At 45.8% G+C, this 20,417-nt stretch overlaps 1 protein-coding gene across 1 annotated transcript in view; it reads left to right on the top strand.

Moving 5' to 3' along the window:
• Positions 1–20,417, top strand: part of PTH2R (parathyroid hormone 2 receptor) — a 1,033,981-nt gene that overhangs the window by 218,421 nt on the left and 795,143 nt on the right. Inside the window, exon 4 of the mRNA XM_044303853.1 lies at positions 6,855–6,952. Within this exon, the coding sequence (XP_044159788.1) occupies positions 6,855–6,952 (98 nt within the window). The remainder of the gene's footprint in view (positions 1–6,854; positions 6,953–20,417) is intronic.

Below are 20,417 nucleotides of genomic sequence, written 5' to 3'. Positions count from 1 at the left end.
GATTGAATGAGGAAGTGCCCTGGAGTCCAATAATATATGGTTAAGGGGAGGTAGTTAATGTCTAATCTGGACAAGGGACGGACAGGTCCTGTGGGATCCATGCCTGGTTCATTTTTATGAACGTCAGCTTGTCCACATTGGCTGTAGACAGGCGGCTGCGTTTGTCTGTAATGATGCCCCCTGCCGTGCTGAATACACGTTCAGACAAAACGCTGGCCGCCGGGCAGGCCAGCACCTCCAAGGCATAAAAGGCTAGCTCTGGCCACGTGGATAATTTAGAGACCCAGAAGTTGAATGGGGCCGAACCATCAGTCAGTACGTGGAGGGGTGTGCACACGTACTGTTCCACCATGTTAGTGAAATGTTGCCTCCTGCTAACACGTTGCGTATCAGGTGGTGGTGCAGTTAGCTGTGGCGTGTTGACAAAAGTTTTCCACATCTCTGCCATGCTAACCCTGCCCTCAGAGGAGCTGGCCGTGACACAGCTGCCTTGGCAACCTCTTGCTCCTCCTCTGCCTTGGCCTTGGGCTTCCACTTGTTCCCCTGTGACATTTGGGAATGCTCTCAGTAGCGCGTCTACCAACGTGCGCTTGTACTCGCGCATCTTCCTATCACGCTCCAGTGCAGGAAGTAAGGTGGGCACATTGTCTTTGTAGCGTGGATCCAGCAGGGTGGCAACCCAGTAGTCCGCACAGGTTAAAATGTGAGCAACTCTGCTGTCGTTGCGCAGGCACTGCAGCATGTAGTTGCTCATGTGTGCCAGGCTGCCCAGGGGTAAGGACAAGCTGTCCTCTGTGGGAGGCGTATCGTCATCGTCCTGCCTTTCCCCCCAGCCACGCACCAGTGATAGACCCGAGCTGCGTTGGGTGCCACTCCGCTGTGACCATGCTTCATCCTCATCCTCCTCCACCTCCTCCTCATCCTCGTCCTCCTCGTCCTCCAGTAGTGGGCCCTGGCTGGCCACATTTGTACCTGGCCTCTGCTGTTGCCAAAAACCTCCCTCTGAGTCACTTCGAAGAGACTGGCCTGAAAGTGCTAAAAATGACCCCTCTTCCTCCTCCTCCTCCTCCTCCTCCTCCTCCTCCTCCTGGGCCACCTCCTCTTCCATCATCGCCCTAAGTGTTTTCTCAAGGAGACATAGAAGTGGTATTGTAACGCTGATAACGGCGTCATCGCCACTGGCCATGTTGGTGGAGTACTCAAAACAGCGCAACAGGGCACACAGGTCTCGCATGGAGGCCCAGTCATTGGTGGTGAAGTGGTGCTGTTCTGTAGTGCGACTGACCCGTGCGTGCTGCAGCTGAAACTCCACTATGGCCTGCTGCTGCTCGCACAGTCTGTCCAGCATGTGCAAGGTGGAGTTCCACCTGGTGGGCACGTCGCATATGAGGCGGTGAGCGGGAAGGCCGAAGTTACGCTGTAGCGCAGACAGGCGAGCAGCAGCAGGATGAGAACGCCGGAAGCGCGAACAGACGGCCCGCACTTTATGCAGCAGCTCGGGGTCGTGTGAATGAACATGTCGGGGTAGTTGTGAATGAACTTCTGCACCACCAAATTCAGCACATGCGCCAAGCAAGCGATGTGCGTCAAACTGGCTAGTCCCAGAGCTGCAACGAGATTTCGCACATTATCACACACCACCAGGCCGGGCTTGAGGCTCACCGGCAGCAACCACTCGTCGGTCTGTTGTTCTATACCCCGCCACAACTCCTGTGCGGTGTGGGGCCTGTCCGGCAAACATATGAGTTTCAGAATGGCCTGCTGACGTTTACCCCGGGCTGTGCTGAAGTTGGTGGTGAAGGTGTGTGGCTGACTGGATGAGCAGGTGGAAGAAGAGGAGGAGGAAGCCGAGAAGGAGGAGGTGGCAACAGGAGGCAAAGAATGTTGCCCTGCGATCCTTGGCGGCGGAAGGACGTGCGCCAAGCAGCTCTCCGCCTGGGGCCCGGCTGCCACTACATTTACCCAGTGTGCAATTAGGGGGATATAGCGTCCCTGGCCGTGCTTACTGGTACACGTATCTGTGGTTAGGTGGACCTTGCTACAGATGGCGTTGCGCAGTGCACACTTGATTTTATCGGATACTTGGTTGTGCAGGGAAGGCACGGCTCTCTTGGAGAAGTAGTGGCGGCTGGGAACAACATACTGTGGGACAGCAAACGACATGAGCTGTTTGAAGCTGTCTGTGTCCACCAGCCTAAATGACAGTATTTCATAGGCCAGTAGTTTAGGTGGGAATTTACGCTTTCTCTCAAATGTTTGTGAGATGGAGAGCTGAACGCTGCCGTGTGACATGGTTGAGACGCTTGGTGACGGAGGTGGTGGTGGTGTTAGTGGTACATCCCCTGTTTGCTGGGCGGCAGGTGCCAACGTTCCTCCAGAGGCAGAGGAAGAGGCCGAGGCGGCAGCAGCAGAAGAGGCCGAGGCGGCAGCAGCAGAAGAGGTAGCAGGGGGAGCCTGAGTGACTTCCTTGGTTTTAAGGTGTTTACTCCACTGCAGTTCATGCTTTGCATGCAGGTGCCTGGTCATGCAGGTTGTGCTCAGGTTCAGAACGTTAATGCCTCGCTTCAGGCTCTGATGGCACAGCGTGCAAACCACTCGGGTCTTGTCGTCAGCACATTGTTTGAAGAAGTGCCATGCCAGGGAACTCCTTGAAGCTGCCTTTGGGGTGCTCGGTCCAAGATGGCGGCGGTCAGTAGCAGGCGGAGTCTCTTGGCGGCGGGTGTTCTGCTTTTGCCCACTGCTCCCTCTTTTGCTACGCTGTTGGCTCGGTCTCACCACTGCCTCTTCCTCCGAACTGTGAAAGTCAGTGGCACGACCTTCATTCCATGTGGGGTCTAGGACCTCATCGTCCCCTGCATCGTCTTCCACCCAGTCTTGATCCCTGACCTCCTGTTCAGTCTGCACACTGCAGAAAGACGCAGCAGTTGGCACCTGTGTTTTGTCATCATCAGAGACATGCTGAGGTGGTATTCCCATGTCCTCATCATCAGGAAACATAAGTGGTTGTGCGTCAGTGCAGTCTATGTCTTCCACCGCTGGGGAAGGGCTAGGTGGATGCCCTTGGGAAACCCTGCCAGCAGAGTCTTCAAACAGCATAAGAGACTCCTGCATAACTTGAGGCTCAGACAGTTTCCCTGATATGCATGGGGGTGATGTGACAGACTGATGGGGTTGGTTTTCAGGCGCCATCTGTGCGCTTTCTGCAGAAGACTGGGTGGGAGATAATGTGAACGTGCTGGATCCACTGTCGGCCACCCAATTGACTAATGCCTGTACCTGCTCAGGCCTTACCATCCTTAGAACGGCATTGGGCCCCACCATATATCGCTGTAAATTCTGGCGGCTACTGGGACCTGAGGTAGTTGGTACACTAGGACGTGTGGATGTGGCAGAACGGCCACGTCCTCTCCCAGCACCAGAGGGTCCACTAACACCACCACGACCATGTCCACGTCCGCGTCCCTTACTAGATGTTTTCCTCATTGTTATGGTTCACCACAACAACAAAAATATTATTTGGCCCAATGTATTGTATTCAAATTCAGCTGAATATAAATTTGAGGCCTAGTATTTAGGCGCTGGGTGACCGGTATGGATTTACTGACAGAATTGGAAATGCACAGTAGCGTGTGTGTGAAGTTATTCTGAATGACCCTATGTGCACCTTGAATATTATATACCCTTTTAGGGATAGATTTCAAATAGCTCTGATATAGCAGAAACCACTAAATTATGAAATTGCTAAATTGGGAATTGTATTTCAACCCTGAACAAAAAATGTGCTTTGACGGACACTAAATAACTTGCCCAGCCACAACAGTACAGCGGTAACGACAGATTTAGCGAGATATAAATTTGAGGCCTAGTATTTAGCCGCTGAGTGACCGGTATGGATTTACTAACAGAATTAGACTTGGAAATGCACAGTAGCGTGTGTGTGAAGTTATTCTGAATGACCCTATGTGCAACTTGAATATTATATACCCTTTTAGGGATAGATTTCAAATAGCTCTGATATAGCAGAAACCACTAAATTATGAAATTGCTAAATTGGGAATTGTATTTCAACCCAGAACAAAAAATGTGCTTTGACGGACACTAAATAACTTGCCCAGCCACAACAGTACAGCGGTAACGACAGATTTAGCGGGATATAAATTTGAGGCCTAGTATTTAGGCGATGGGTAACCGGTATGGATTTACTAACAGAATTAGACTTGGAAATGCACAGTAGCGTGTGTGTGAAGTTATTCTGAATGACCCTATGTGCACCTTGAATATTATATACCCTTTTAGGGATAGATTTCAAATAGCTCTGATATAGCAGAAACCACTAATTTATGAAATTGCTAAATTGGGAATTGTATTTCAACCCTGAACAAAAAATGTGCTTTGACGGACACTAAAAAACTTGCCCAGCCACAGCAGTACAGCGGTAACGACAGATTTAGCGGGATATAAATTTGATGCCTAGTATTTAGGCGCTGGGTGACCGGTATGGATTTAGTGACAGAATTAGACTTGGAAATGCACAGTAGCGTGTGTGTGAAGTTATTCTGAATGACCCTATGTGCACCTTGAATATTATATACCCTTTTAGGGATAGATTTCAAATAGCTCTGATATAGCAGAAACCACTAAATTATGAAATTGCTAAATTGGGAATTGTATTTCAACCCTGAACAAAAAATGTGCTTTGACGGACACTAAATAACTTGCCCAGCCACAACAGTACAGCGGTAACGACAGATTTAGCGGGATATAAATTTGAGGCCTAGTATTTAGGCACTGGGTGACCGGTATGGATTTAGTGACAGAATTAGACTTGGAAATGCACAGTAGCGTGTGTTTGAAGTTATTCTGAATGACCCTATGTGCACCTTGAATATTATATACCCTTTTAGGGATAGATTTCAAATAGCTCTGATATAGCAGAAACCACTAAATTATGAAATTGCTAAATTGGGAATTATATTTCAACCCTGAACAAAAAATGTGCTTTGACGGACACTAAATAACTTGCCCAGCCACAACAGTACAGCGGTAACGACAGATTTAGCGGGATATAAATTTGAGGCCTAGTATTTAGGCGCTGGGTGACCGGTATGGATTTACTAACAGAATTAGACTTCGAAATGCATAGTAGCGTGTGTGAAGTTATTCTGAATGACCCTATGTGCACCTTGAATATTATATACCCTTTTAGGGATAGATTTCAAATAGCTCTGATATAGCAGAAACCACTAAATTATGAAATTGCTTAATTGGGAATTGTATTTCAACCCAGAACAAAAAATGTGCTTTGACGGACACTAAATAACTTGCCCAGCCACAACAGTATAGCGGTAACGACAGATTTAGCGGGATATAAATTTGAGGCCTATTATTTAGGCGCTGGGTGACCGGTATGGATTTACTGACAGAATTAGACTGGGATATGGCCAAAAAATAACCACACTATTGCTGGTTAAATGCACTTGGTGTGACAGCTTGACCAACCACACTACTGAGGGTTAAATGCACTTGGTGACAGGCGCAGCTTGCCCCGATATAGTATATGGCCAAAAAATGAACAGACTATTGCTGGTTAAATGCACTTGGTGTGACAGCTTGACCAACCACACTACTGAGGGTTAAATGCACTTGGTGACGGGCGCAGCTTGCCCCTGATGTAGTATATGGCCAAAAAATGAACAGACTATTGCTGGTTAAATGCACTTGGTGTGACAGCTTGACCAACCACACTACTGAGGGTTAAATGCACTTGGTGACGGGCGCAGCTTGCCCCTGATGTAGTATATGGCCAAAAAATGAACAGACTATTGCTGGTTAAATACACTTGGTGTGACAGCTTGACCAACCACACTACTGAGGGTTAAATGCACTTGGTGACGGGCGCAGCTTGCCCCTGATGTAGTATATGGCCAAAAAATTTACAGACTATTGCTGGTTAAATGCACTTGGTGTGACAGCTTCACCCTGATGTAGGCTTTAGCCAAAAAACAACCACACCATTGAGGGTTAAATGTACTTGGTGACAGGCGCAGCTTGCCCTTGATGTAGTATATGGCCAAAAAATAAACAGACTATTGCTGGTTAAATGCACTTGGTGTGACAGCTTCACCCTGATGTAGGCTTTAGCCAAAAAACAACCACACCATTGAGGGTTAAATGCACTTGGTCGCAGCTTGTGCTGGCGCACCACAAGACACCAAATGGCCGCCGATCACCTCAGAAAAAAGTGACTGACAAACGGTCTGGGCAACCTAAAAACAGTGAGCAATTGAATTTCAGCAGCTGCAGATCGATCGATTAATCAAGTCCTTTGGAGGAGTTAATCTGCCTAATCTCGCCCTACTGTCGCAGCCGCAACCTCTCCCTACGCTAATCAGAGCAGAGTGACGGGCGGCGCTATGTGACTCCAGCTTAAATAGAGTCTGGGTCACATGGTGCTCTGGCCAATCACAGCCATGCCAATAGTAGGCATGGCTGTGACGGCCTCTTGGGGCAAGTAGTATGACGCTTGTTGATTGGCTGCTTTGCAGCCTTTCAAAAAGCGCCAAGAAAGCGTCACAAAAGCGCCAAGAAAGCAACGAACACCGAACCCGAACCCAGACTTTTACGAAAATGTTCGGGTCCGTGTCACGGACACCCCAAAATTCGGTACGAACCCGAACTATACAGTTCGAGTTCGCTCATCCCTATTACTAACTTATTACTAAATGCTTGTCTAGCACAATTTCTGGTATGTGAAAGAAATGTCTAAATGTTGTTTTTTAAGGTTTGTAAAAAGGAACATGAAAATTGATTTAATATACAAAATGAATAGTAACAATCTGTCCTTTTCTTCACAGAGGGATTTTTTTGAAAGGCTTTATGTCATGTACACAGTGGGATACTCTATTTCATTTTGTTCCTTAGCCATTGCTATTTTCATCATCGGTTATTTCAGGTAAGATTTTTAAAATACAGTAATGACAAACCTAAATGCAATTAAATATGTTAGTGATTTCTAAAACATATTTCGGAGTAAAACGTACCAAATGTATTAAGTGTGTTAAGTGACAAACACCTTTGACAGATATGAGCTGGTGTAAATTTCAGTTATAACTCACAAAAGCTAAACTGCTGACACTAGGTAGGGGATGTGAAGAGCAACACAGGCATACATTTTACAGTTTTTATTATCAGGAGTAGTGTGAATATAAACTTTTATTCTGCTTCACTGTGTTCTCTACATTGAGCTATTTCACAGCTACTCCACTCATCTCTGATTGACAGTTGTAGTGATCTGGTTCAATACATAGTATAATAACATAGTACATAAGGCCGAAAAAATACATTTGTCCATCCTGTTCGGCCTGTCATCCTGCAAGTTGATCCAGAGGAAGGAAAAAAAAAAAACCTGTGAGGTAGAAGCCAATTTTCCTCACTTGTGGGCATATTTGTTATTTATAGATGAATATCTTGTTTGGGGATCAATTATCTTTTCTTATTTGTTTTAGATTTAAAGTTAAGTTTTAGATTTCTTTTTTCTTATAAGCACTAATTTCTCTCCTCTACTAATAACGTTTTAGTGAGCTGACATTTGAATCTTAGTTGCTGTGCTTCACTATTTTTGCTCCTTCTTTCTGTCTGCTTACAGGACAGGGGAGTAGAGATGTGTTTGGAGACCAGATTTTAATCAGTGAATGACTGCATCAGAGAACTGTCCAAACATTTGGTTTGGTTGAGACTCTCACTGGAAGTTAAGAGTAGTGTTGAATATTTGTATTTTGAGTTTTTATCACGAATATCGGCATTTTGAGAATTCACTAATATTTTGAATATAGTGCTATATATTAGTAATGACAAAAATTCATTTTTTTAACACAGTACACATTAGGGGATCATCACTCCCTTCTTCTAGCTTGTGGGCCAATAATAAGGCTTTGTCACAGCTTAGCAACATCCCTCGCATAGTAACATAGTACATAAGGCTGAAAAAAGACATTTGTCCATCCAGTTCAGCCTGTCATCCTGCAAGTTGATCCAGAGGAAGGTAAAGAAACACCTGTGAGGTAGAAGCCAATTTTCCTCACTTTAGGGGAATAAAAAATTCCTGCCCGACTGCAATCAGGCAATCAGAATAACTCCCTGGAACAACGATCCCTCTCTAGTAGCTATAGCCTGTAATATTATTACGCTCCAGAAATACATCCAGGCCCCTCTTGAATTCCTTTATTGTACTCACCATCACCACCTCCTCAGGCAGAGAGTTCCAGAGTCTCACTGCTCTTACTGTAAAGAATCCTCTTCTATGTTTGTGTACAAACCTTCTTTCCTCCAGACGCAGAGGACGTCCCCTCGTCACAGTCACAGTCCTGGGGATAAACAGGTGATGGGATAGATCTCTGTACTGACCCCTGATATATTTATACATAGTAATTAGATCTCTCCTCAGTCGTCTATTTTCTAAAGTGAATAACCCTAATTTTGATAATCTTTCAGGGTACTGTAGTTGCCCCATTCCAGTTATTACTTTAGTTGCCCTCCTCTGGACCCTCTCCAGCTCTGCTATGTCTGCCTTGTTCACAGGAGCCCAGAACTGTACACAGTACTCCATGTGTGGTCTGACTAGCGATTTGTAAATTAGTAGGACTAAGTTCTTATCACTAGCATCTATGTCCCTTTTGATGCAACGCATTATCTTATTGGCCTTGGCAGCAGCTGCCTGACACTAGATTTTGCAGCTTAGTTTGCCGTTTATTAAAATTCCTAGATCCTTTTCCATGTCAGTGTTACCGAGTGTTTTACCATTTAGTATGTACGGGTGACTTGCATTATTCCTTCCCATGTGCATAACTTTACATTTGTCAGTGTTAAACCTCATCTGCCACTCCTAAGCCTCCAATCTATCCAGATCCCTCTGTATTAGTATACTGTCTTCTTCAGTGCAAATTACTTTACACAGTTTAGTGTCATGTGCGAAAATTGATACTTTACTATGCAAGCCTTCTACAAGATCATTAACAAATATATTGAAGAGAATAGGTCCCAATACTGACCCCTGAGGTACCCCACTAGTGACAGTCACCCAATCTGAGTGTGCACTGTTAATAACCACCCTCTGTTTTCTATCATTGAGCCACTTACCCACTTACAGACGTTTTCTCCCAGTCCGAGCATTCTCATTTTATATACTAACCTTTTATGTGGTACAGTGTCAAATGCTTTGGAGAAGTCCAGATACACGACAGCTCTTTTGGAAAATGAATGGTGGAATGTGATTGGTTGCTATCGGCAACTAAGCCAGTACTACTTTACACCAGTTTGATTAATGACCCCAGTGGTGTCTTCCCACAGCGCGATATACACAAGTAATAGAAGTATCAGCGTGACTGTGAAAAGACATTTTCTGAAGGATGAGGTTATCAAGTTAGATACTAATAATCCAGATAGAAATGTACAAACTAAACCATCTGATGATGTTTCTTCATCATCTGTACATTGCACACCATTGTCCTTTCAGGACCAGATTCTGTGCAAGGACTTGAGGCTGCTGCAGGTAGAACAAGTAAGGGATGAGGATTTGATACATGAAGCATATCATTTTAACCTTTTGATGACGCAGGATGAAAATACTCATCCTAAACAGCAGGTCCTTGCCGAATTAGGACGACCATTCTCATCCTGCAGTTAACCGGCCTTTCTCTACATGCACCTTCGATAAGCTGCAGGGGCCCAACTGTTACTGACAGCTGGGCCCCTGCTGTATCCACCAGCATCGGGGAAAACACTGATGTTGGTGAATTTATTCCCTATATGCTACGATCAATTCCGACAGCGGAATATAGGAGGTTCGCACAGGGAACATCAGTTCCCTGTGCTGCGATGGTGGGGTCCCGATAGTTGCTATGGCAGCCCCAAGCCTTGCAAAGGCCTTGGGGCCTGGCTGCTATGGAGGCCTAGGGGGCCCTGATCCCAGGCTGTGTCTCATAGGCGAATTGTCAGTGTAATAAATTGATGCATGTATTGAACTACATTTCAGACCCTGAAATTTTGAAGTACCATACTGGAAAAAAAAAAAAAAAAGCAAATAAAAGCAAACAAATAAAAAATGTACAGTTTCAGGTAAAGAAAAAATGTGTCCTTTTTATAATCAAGCCATGAATAAAAATAAAAATAAAAAAAAATAGTTATCCATAACGATTGTCTCTATAAACATGATTTATCCTGGCAGGTGAACACAGAAAAAGATAGATAAAAACTGTGCCAAAATTGCAATTTTTTTGTCACAAGTGTGGCCTTACAGTAAGTGTAATAGTGCCAATGGTACCAAGATGATCAGCAGTAAAAGAAAAAAATATATGGCTCTCAGAAACGTAGTAAAAGTTTTTAAAAAAATATATAACATTGGTATCTCTGTAATCATACTGACTGGTAGAATAAGTATAACGTGTAATTTTCCCCACACTGAAAAGCCAAAACCCAAAAGCAATGACAGAATTTATGCCTTATGTTTATCCTGCTTCCCGAAAATCTAAATAAAAAGTGATCAAAAAGTTGTATGTAGCACAAAATAGAACCAATGATAATGGCAGCTAATCCTACAAAAAAGAAGCCTCCACATAGCTCCATTGAAAGAAAAATAAGTGTATGGTTGTCAGAGAATGGCTGCACTGGTTCTCAGAGGCTGTTTAATAGCAACATAGGGCCCATAAACCAATCCATCAAAATCTAATCTCCAAAAGATGGTCTTCTGACCCTGTACTGTACCCAAACAACAGTTTGTATGCACCTTTATAGCATTTGAGTACTGTGAGGTTTCGCTCTGGTAGACAGGATTAGCAGACGCAGTATAGAGGCTACAACAAGTTCTTTGGATCAAACAGTTTAGCGTTTTATTTACACTTTAGGCAAGTGACAAAACAATCAGTCATGCGGTGCTGGTGGTAATTCACACCATGCGGCAATTCTGCCTCAAAGAGTCCTTTAGCATGGCAGCACCAACCTGTTTTCATGCCAAACAGACAGCAAGCCTTCATCTAGAAACAAGGATCCCAGATCCCAACACAGAGACCTCGCTTCTGAGCCCAGCTGCCTATTTAAGGACAGCCAGGTGCTGCCAAAACATGGATTGGCACTTAAAATCCGATCCAGTATTTGACCTCACCTGGCTGTAAATCAGCCCAGCAGCACATGCTGGGAAGAAAATACCTGTTTTCCCAGAACAAACATCTCACTGTGTCACACACACCAGACAGTGTACCCGGGACATGGCATCCGTGTTTCCCTGTAACCGGCCTGCTCTCTGTTCCACTGAAAAATGAAAGTTTTGTAGGAAGAAAAAACATTGAGTGACCCCCGGGCATTTCTCTCCTTGGCCTAGCTTATCCACTTTAGAAGGGAGTGGTCAGTCACCAGGCGGAATTTTCTCCCCAATAATTAATAGCAGAGAAATTCTAGTGCCCACTTGATAGCCAGGCACTCTCTCTCCAGTATAATATAACAGATCTTGGCTGGGATGAGCTTACGGCTGAGGTAGACAATGGGATGCTCCTCCCCGTTGATTTCCTGAGACAGTAAAGCACCGAGGCCTACTTCGGAGGCATCGGTCTGTACTATAAACTCCCTTTTGTAGTTGGGCGTCACCAAAACTGGGGCCAACTTCAGAGCGGAGAAAGCCTCTGCTGCACGATAATCCCAACAAACCATCGTTGACTTTTGTCTAGGGATGAGCGAACCCGTAAAAGTCTGGGTTCGGTGCAAAGCAGCCAAACAACAAGCGTCATACTACTTGCCCCAAGAGGCCGTCACAGCCATGCCTACTATTGGCATGGCTGTGATTGGCCAGTGCAGCATGTGACCCAGCCTCTATTTAAGCTGGAGTCACATAGCGCCACACGTCACTCTGCTCTGATCAGTGTAGGGAGAGGTTGCAGCTGCGACGTTAGGGCGAGATTAGGCAGTGATTAACTCCTCCAAAAGACTTCATTCAGAGATCGATCTGCAGCTGTGGATGATTGAACTGCTGCTATTCAATTGCTCACTGTTTTTAGGCTGCCCAGAGCGTTTTTCATTCACTTTTTTCTGGGGTGATCGGCGGCCATTTTGTGTCTTGTGGTGCGCCAGCACAAGCTGCCACCAAGTGCATTTAACCATCAATAGTGTGGTTATTTTTTGGCTATATCCTACATCAGGGTCAAGCTGTCACACCAAGTGCATTTAACCATCAATAGTGTGGTTATTTTTTGGCCATATCACAGTCTAATTCTGTCTGTAAACGTATACCTGTCACCCAGCGCCTAAATAATAGGCCTCAAATTTATAGTCAGCTAAATCTGTGGTTATTGCTGTAGCTGGTCAAGTTATTTAGTGTCCGTCAAAGCACAGTTTTTGTTCTGGGTTGAAATACAATTCCCAATTTAGCAATTCTCTAAATTAGTGGTTTCTGCTGTATCAGGTCTATGTTAAATTTATCCCTAAAAGGGTATATTAGATTCAAGGTGCAGATAGGGACATTCTCAAAAACTTCACACACACACGCTACTGTGCATATCCCAGTCTAATTCTGTCCGTAAACGTATACCTGTCACCCAGCGCCTAAATAATAGGCCTCAAATTTATATTCATCCAAATCTGTCATTATTGCTGTAGCTGGTCAAGTTATTTAGTGTCCGTCAAAGCACAGTTTTTGTTCTGTGTTAAAATACAATTCCCAATTTTGCAATTTCCTAATTTAGTGGTTTCTGCTGTTTCAGACCTACTTTAAATCTATCCCTAAAAGGGTATATAAGATTCAAGGTGCACATAGGGTCATTCTCAATAACTTCACACACACGCTACTGTGCATATCCCAGTCTAATTCTGTCTGTAAACGTATACCTGTCACCCAGCGCCTAAATAATAGGCCTCATTTATAGTCAGCTAAATCTGTCGTTACTGCTGTGCCTGTATTAGTATTAATATGGTACCTAAATAGATAGCCAGATAGTGTTAGGTGTCTGTAAAAAAAGGCCTGAATTTGAATTCAATACATTGGGCCAAATAATATTTTTGTTGTTGTGGTGAACGATAACAATGAGGAAAACATCTAGTAAAGGATGCGGATGCGGACATGGTCGTGGTGGTGTTAGTGGACCCTCTGGTGCTGGGAGAGGACGTGGCCGTTCTGCCACAGCCACACGTCCTAGTGTACCAACTACCTCAGGTCCCAGTAGCCGCCATAATTTACAGCGATATTTGGTGGGGCCCAATGCCGTTCTAAGGATGGCAAGGCCTGAGTAGGTACAGGCATTAGTCAATTGGGTGGCCGACAGTGGATCCAGCACGTTCACATTATCTCCCATCCAGTCTTCTGCAGAAAGCGCACAGATGGCGCCTAAAAAAAAACGAAGCCCATCAGTTTGTCACATCACCCCCATGCATACCAGGGAAACTGTCTGAGCCTCAAGTTATGCAGCAGTCTCTTATGCTGTTTGAAGACTTCACTGGCAGGGTTTGCCAAGGGCATCCACCTAGCCCTTCCCCAGCGGTGGAAGACATAGAATGCACTGACGCAAAACCACTTATGTTTCCTGATGATGAGGACATGGGAATACCACCTCAGCACGTCTCTGATGATGACGAAACACTGGTGTCAACTGCTGCATCTTTCTGCAGTGTGCAGACTGAACAGGAGGTCAGGGATCAAGACTGGGTGGAAGACGATGCAGGGGACGATGAGGTCCTAGACCCCACATGGAATGAAGGTCGTGCCACTGACTTTCACAGTTCGGAGGAAGAGGCAGTGGTGAGACCGAGCCAACAGCGTAGCAAAAGAGGGAGCAGTGGGTAAAAGCAGAACACCCGCTGCCAAGAGACTCCGCCTGCTACTGACCGCCGCCATCTGGGACCGAGCACCCCAAAGGCAGCTTCAAGGAGTTCCCTGGAATGGCAATTCTTCAAACAATGTGCTGACGACAGGACCCGAGTGGTTTGCACGCTGTGCCATCAGAGCCTGAAGCGAGGCATTAACGTTCTGAACCTTAGCACAACCTGCATGACCAGGCACCTGCATGCAAAGCATGAACTGCAGTGGAGTAAACACCTTAAAAACAAGGAATTAACTCAGGCTCCCCCTGCTACCTCTTCTGCTGCTGCCGCCTCGGCCTCTTCTGCTGCTGCCGCCTCGGCCTCTTCCTCTGCCTCTGGAGGAACGTTGGCACCTGCGACCCAGCAAACAGGGGATTTACCACCAACACCATTACCTCCGTCACCAAGCATCTCAACCATCTCACATGACAGCGTTCAGCTCTCCATCTCACAAACATTTGAGAGAAAGCGTAAATTCCCACATAGCCACCCTCGATCCCTGGCTCTGAATGCCAGCATTTCTAAACTTCTGGCCTATGAAATGCTGTCATTTAGGCTGGTGGACACAGACAGCTTCAAACAGCTCATGTTGCTTGCTTACTTCTCCAAGAGAGCCGTGCCTTCCCTGCACAACCAAGTATCCGATAAAATCAAGTGTGCACTGCGCAACGCCATCTGTGGCAAGGTCCACCTAACCACAGATACGTGGGCCAGTAAGCACAGCCAGGGACGCTATATCTCCCTAACTGCACACTGGGTAAATGTAGTGGCAGCTGGGCCCCAGGCGGAGAGCTGTTTGGCGCACGTCCTTCCGCCGCCAAGGATCGCAGGGCAACATTCTTTGCCTCCTGTTGCCACCTCCTCCCACTCAGCTTCCTCCTCCTCCTTCTTCCATCTGCTCATCCAGTCAGCCACACACCTTCACCACCAACTTCAGCACAGCCCAGGGTAAACGTCAGCAGGCCATTCTGAAACTCATATGTTTGCCGGACAGGCCCCACACCGCACAGGAGTTGTGGCGGGGTATAGAACAACAGACCGACGAGTGGTTGCTGCCGGTGAGCCTCAAGCCCGGACTGGTGGTGTGCGATAATGGGCGAAATCTCGTTGCAGTTCTGGGACTAGTCGGTTTGACGCACATCCCTTGCTTGGCGCATGTGCTGAATTTGGTGGTGCAGAAGTTCATTCACAACTACCCCGACATGTCAGAGCTGCTGCATAAAGTGCGGGCCGTCTGTTTGCGCTTCCGGCGTTCACATCCTGCTGCTGCTCGCCTGTCTGCGCTACAGCGTAACTTCGGCCTTCCCGCTCACCGCCTCATATGGGATGTGCCCACCAGCTGGAACTCCACCTTGCACATGCTGGACAGACTGTGCGAGCAGCAGCAGGCCATAGTGGAGTTTCAGCTGCAGCACGCACGGTTCAGTCGCACTGCGGAACAGCACCACTTCACCACCAATGACTGGGCCTCCATGCGAGACCTGTGTGCCCTGTTGCACTGTTTTGAGTACTCCACCAATATGGCCAGTGGCGATGACGCAGTTATCAGCGTTACAATACCACTTCTATGTCTCCTTGAGAAAACACTTTGGGCGATGATGGAAGAGGAGGTGGCCCAGGAGGAGGAGGAGGAAGAGGGGTCATTTTTAGCACTTTCAGGCCAGTCTCTTCGAAGTGACTCAGAGGGAAGTTTTTTGCAACAGCAGATGCCAGGTACAAATGTGGCCAGCCAGGGCCCAATACTGGAGGACGAGTATGAGGAGGAGGTGGAGGAGGATGAGGATGAAGCATGGTCACAGCGGGGTGGCACCCAACGCAGCTCGGGCCCATCACTGGTGCGTGGCTGGGGGAGAACGCAGGACGATGACGATACGCCTCCCACAGAGGACAGCTTGTCCTTACCCCTGGGCAGCCTGGCACACATGAGCGACTACATGCTGCAGTGCCTGCGCAACGACAGCAGAGTTGCCCACATTTTAACGTGTGCGGACTACTGGGTTGCCACCCTGCTGGATCCACGGTACAAAGACAATGTGCCCACATTACTTCCTGCACTGGAGCATGATAGGAAGATGCGCGAGTACAAGCGCACGTTGGTAGACGCGCTACTGAGAGCATTCCCAAATGTCACAGGGGAACAAGTGGAAGCCCAAGGCCAAGGCAGAGGAGGAGCAAGAGGTCGCCAAGGCAGCTGTGTCACGGCCAGCTCCTCTGAGGGCAGGGTTAGCATGGCAGAGATGTGGAAAAGTTTTGTCAACACGCCACAGCTAACTGCACCACCACCTGATACGCAACGTGTTAGCAGGAGGCAACATTTCACTAACATGGTGGAACAGTACGTGTGCACACCCCTCCACGTACTGACTGATGGTTTGGCCCCATTCAACTTCTGGGTTTCTAAATTGTCCACGTGGCCAGAGCTAGCCTTTTATGCCTTGGAGGTGCTGGCCTGCCCGGCGGCCAGCGTTTTGTCTGAACGTGTATTCAGCACGGCAGGGGGCGTCATTACAGACAAACGCAGCCGCCTGTCTACAGCCAATGTGGACAAGCTGACGTTCATAAAAATGAACCAGGCATGGGTCCCACAGGACCTGTCCATCCCTTGTGCAGATTAGACATTAACTACCTCCCCTTAACCATATATTATTGTACTCCAGGGCACTTCCTTGATGACGGAGGCATATGACATTAGGTAACTAAAACAGAACAAACTGCACTAAATAAGAAATAACCAACCTTAACCAGAGCCTACTCATGCCCTCTTTAATGAACCGGTGCTGCCTAATGCCTGTAACGTGACCCACTACCGTAACCGTGCCAGTAGCTATGATGTGGCTATCGAACCGTACCTATACCCTCCATCAATTCAGTACTAACCATGGCTATTGTCCTGTAAGGACCAGCATTGCTCCTGTGTTGTGTGTTGTAATCATGACCGGACCGTCAAGACCACCATGCCTGTGGCCATTACCGGCTTACTAGCCTTGTACCTGTTGTAGTAATATGCTCCATAAAATATTGCGCCTGTAGTCGTGACAGGACTTATGACCGTGCCTGTAGTCGTGACAGGACTCGTAACCTCACGCCTGTAGTCATGACAGGACTTATAACCTCGTGTCTGTAGTCATGATAGGATTTTTAATATTTTACCTGTTGTTGTGACAGGACTCGTAACCTTGTGTCTGTAGTCGTGAGAGGATTTGTAAGAATGTGCCTGTAGTCGTGACAGGACTCGCAACCTCATGCCTGCAGTCGTGATAGGACTCATGACCTCATGTCTGTAGTCATGACAGACTCTGTGATAACGTGTGTAGTCATGACAGAATTCATAACCTCATGTCTGTAGTCGTAATAGGATTTGGAATATTGTACCTGTAGTCCTGTTAGGATTCGTACCTTCGTGTCTGAAGTTGTGATAGGATTTGTAATATTGTGCCTGTAGTCGTGTTAGGACTTATAACCTTGTGTCTGTAGTCCCGACAGACTACGGAATATTGTGCCTGCAGTCGTGACAGGAGTCCTAGCCTCGTGCCTGTAGTCGTGACAGGACCCGTAACCTCATGTCTGTAGTTATGACGGACTTCGTAATATTGTGCCTGTTGTCGTGACAGACTTCGTAATATCGTGCCTGTAGTCTTGACAGGATGTACGACCGTGCTTGTAGTTGTGACAGACTTCGTAATATCATGCCTGTAGTTATGACAAGACTCATGACTAGGGTTGAGCGAAACCGAACTGTAAAGTTCGGGTTCTTACCGAACTTTAGGATTTTTGGACCCCGGACCCGAACATTTCCATAAAAGTTTGTGTTCGGCGCTTTTTGAAAGGCTGCACAGCAGCCAATCAACAAGCGGTTAACTGTCTGACCTTAGAAGCCATCACAGCCATGCCTACTAATGGCATGGCTGTGATTGGCTAGAGCAGCATGTGACCCAGGCTCTATATAAGCTTGAGTCATGTAGAGCTGCACGTCACTCTGCTGTTACAAGTGTAGGGAGAGGATGCTGCTGGTGATTTCAGGGAGAGAATAAGAGAATCTAACTCAGCAATCTACAGAAAAATAGTTGTGTTGGTGCAGGGCACAATCATTTTACCCTGTCCTGAGGTCATTTACCCCCCCAAAAAAACTTTCATAATTCTGTTAGTTAGGTGCAAGCTCAGTGCACCAGCACTGCATCAGAGCTTTAGGGACATTGCAAATCACCATTTTTATTAGTCTAGCAATTTAAGCTAGAAATACAACCATAATTTGCTGGGGTTTGAAAAACACACTTTTTTTTTGTCCAAAAAACAGTATGTTCCTGATCTGCAAGTGTTAAATTCAAGTTTAATATATATAGCTTTCATATTCTGTTACCAAATAAACACTTTTTTGGCAATCTACAACATCTGGATTAGTCAGTGTGCAATTTAAACTAGAAATACACCCATAATTTTCTGGGGTTTTAAAAACCCACTTTTCTGTCAAAATCGGCTATTTTACAGATTTGCACGTGTGAAATTCAAGTTTAAAATATACAGCTTTCATGTTATGTTACTAAAAAAAACACACTTTTTGGCAATATACTGTACAATATCTGGATTAGTTAGTGTGCAATTCAAGCTAGAAATACAGCCATCGTTTTTTGGGTTTTTTAAAAACACCCTTTTTTGGCAAAATCCACTATTTTACAGCCCTTGCAGCATCAGCACGTGTGAAATTCAAGGGATATATACAGCTTTCATATTCAGTTAGTAAAAAAATAAAAACATTTTTTTTTGGCAATATCCAACATCTGGATTAGTCGGTGTACAATTTAAGCTAGAAATACAGCCATAATTTTCTTTTTTTTTAACACTATTTTCAGGCCTTGCAGCATCAGCACGTGTGAAATTACGGGCTTATATACTGTTGTCAAATTCAGTTGTTAAAAAAAAACACTTGTTTGGTCACAAAAAAAATAAGTTGGCAGCCTTTGATGCAGATGTCATTGTGAGATACCCCCTTAATACATTTGGGTTACATTTAGAGATTTTAAATTCCGCCATTAGGTGCACCAATTTTGAATTCAGGCCTACACTGGTTCAGGCCCTGTGAGATACCCCCTCTACATACAGGGATTTGATTCAGACATTTGAAATACAGCCATTTGAAATACATCCATTTTGTGCGAAGAAATATTTAATTTAGGCCTAAACTGATTCAGGCCCTGTGATATACCCCCTCTACATACAGGGGTTTGATTCAGGAATTTGAAATACAGCCATTTGAAATACATACATTTTGTGCAAAGAAATATTTAATTTAGGCATACACTGGTTCAGGCCCTGTGAGATACTCCCTCTACATACAGGGGTTGGATTCAGGCATTTGAAATACAGTCATTTTGTGCAAAGAAATATTTCATTCAGGCCTACACTGGTTCAGACCGTGTGAGATACACCCTATACATACAGGGGTTTGGTTCAGGCATTTGAAATACAGCCATTTGAAATACATCCATTTTGTGCAAAGATATATTTACTTCAGGCCTACACTGATTCAGGGCGTGTGAGATACACCCTCTACATACAGGGGTTGGATTCAGGCATTTGAAATACAGCCATTTTGTGCAAAGAAATATTTCATTCAAGCCTACACTGATTCAGACCATGTGAGATACACCCTCTACATAAAGGGGTTTGATTCAGGCATTTGAAATACAGCTATTTAAAATATACATCCATTTTATGCTAAGAAATATTTAATTTAGGCCTACACTAGTTTAGGCCTTGTGAAATACCCCCACGACATACAGGGGTTTGATTTAGGAATTTGAAATACAGCCATTTGAAATACATCCATTTTGTGCAAATAAATATTTAATTTAGGCCTACACTGGTTCAGGCCCTGTAAAATACCCCTTCTACATACAGGGGTTTGATGCAGGCATTTGAAATACAGCCATTTTGGGCAAAGAAATATTTAATTGAGGCCTAGTCTGGTTCAGGCCGTGTGAGATACACCCTTTACATACTGTTGTTCTATTCTACTAATAAGTAAACACCCATTTAGGGCAAAATCCTAAATTCGAAAAATATAAGGAGAGCGTCAAATAAGGGACGTGGCCCAGGTCGTGGTGCTGCTGGTTGAGCTCTTGTTGCAGGGAGAAGACGTGGTTGATCTGTGCCAACTACACGCACAAATGAAACTCCTTCCTCAGGTGCGAGTAGGCGACAGAACCTGCAGCGGTATTTGGTCGGGCCTAATGCGGCTCTACGAATGGTGAAGCCTGAACAAGTACAGGCGATAGTAGATTTGGTGGCTGACAGTGGATCCAGTTCCTTCACATTGTCTCCCACCCAGTCTCCTGCTGAAAGACCACAGTTGGCACCTGCAGCCGATGTCCATCAGTCTTTCACCTCACCCCCTTGCAATTCAGCCAAGCAGTCTGAGCTCCAAGTCATGCAGCAGTTTCTTCTGCTTTTTGATGACTCTGTTAGCAGGGTTTCCCAGGGCTATCCACCTAGCCCTGCCCCAGAAGTAGAAGCGATTGAGTGCACCAATGCCCAACCAGGAGAAGGAGAAGAGGCTGGACGGTGAGCGCCTGGAGTGTGGCTTT

Source organism: Bufo gargarizans, chromosome 8 (assembly GCF_014858855.1).
Source record: "Bufo gargarizans isolate SCDJY-AF-19 chromosome 8, ASM1485885v1, whole genome shotgun sequence".
NCBI classification, from domain to species: domain Eukaryota; kingdom Metazoa; phylum Chordata; class Amphibia; order Anura; family Bufonidae; genus Bufo; species Bufo gargarizans.
Note: the sequence above shows the minus strand (reverse complement) of the source record. Positions and strands in the feature narration are given on the sequence as shown.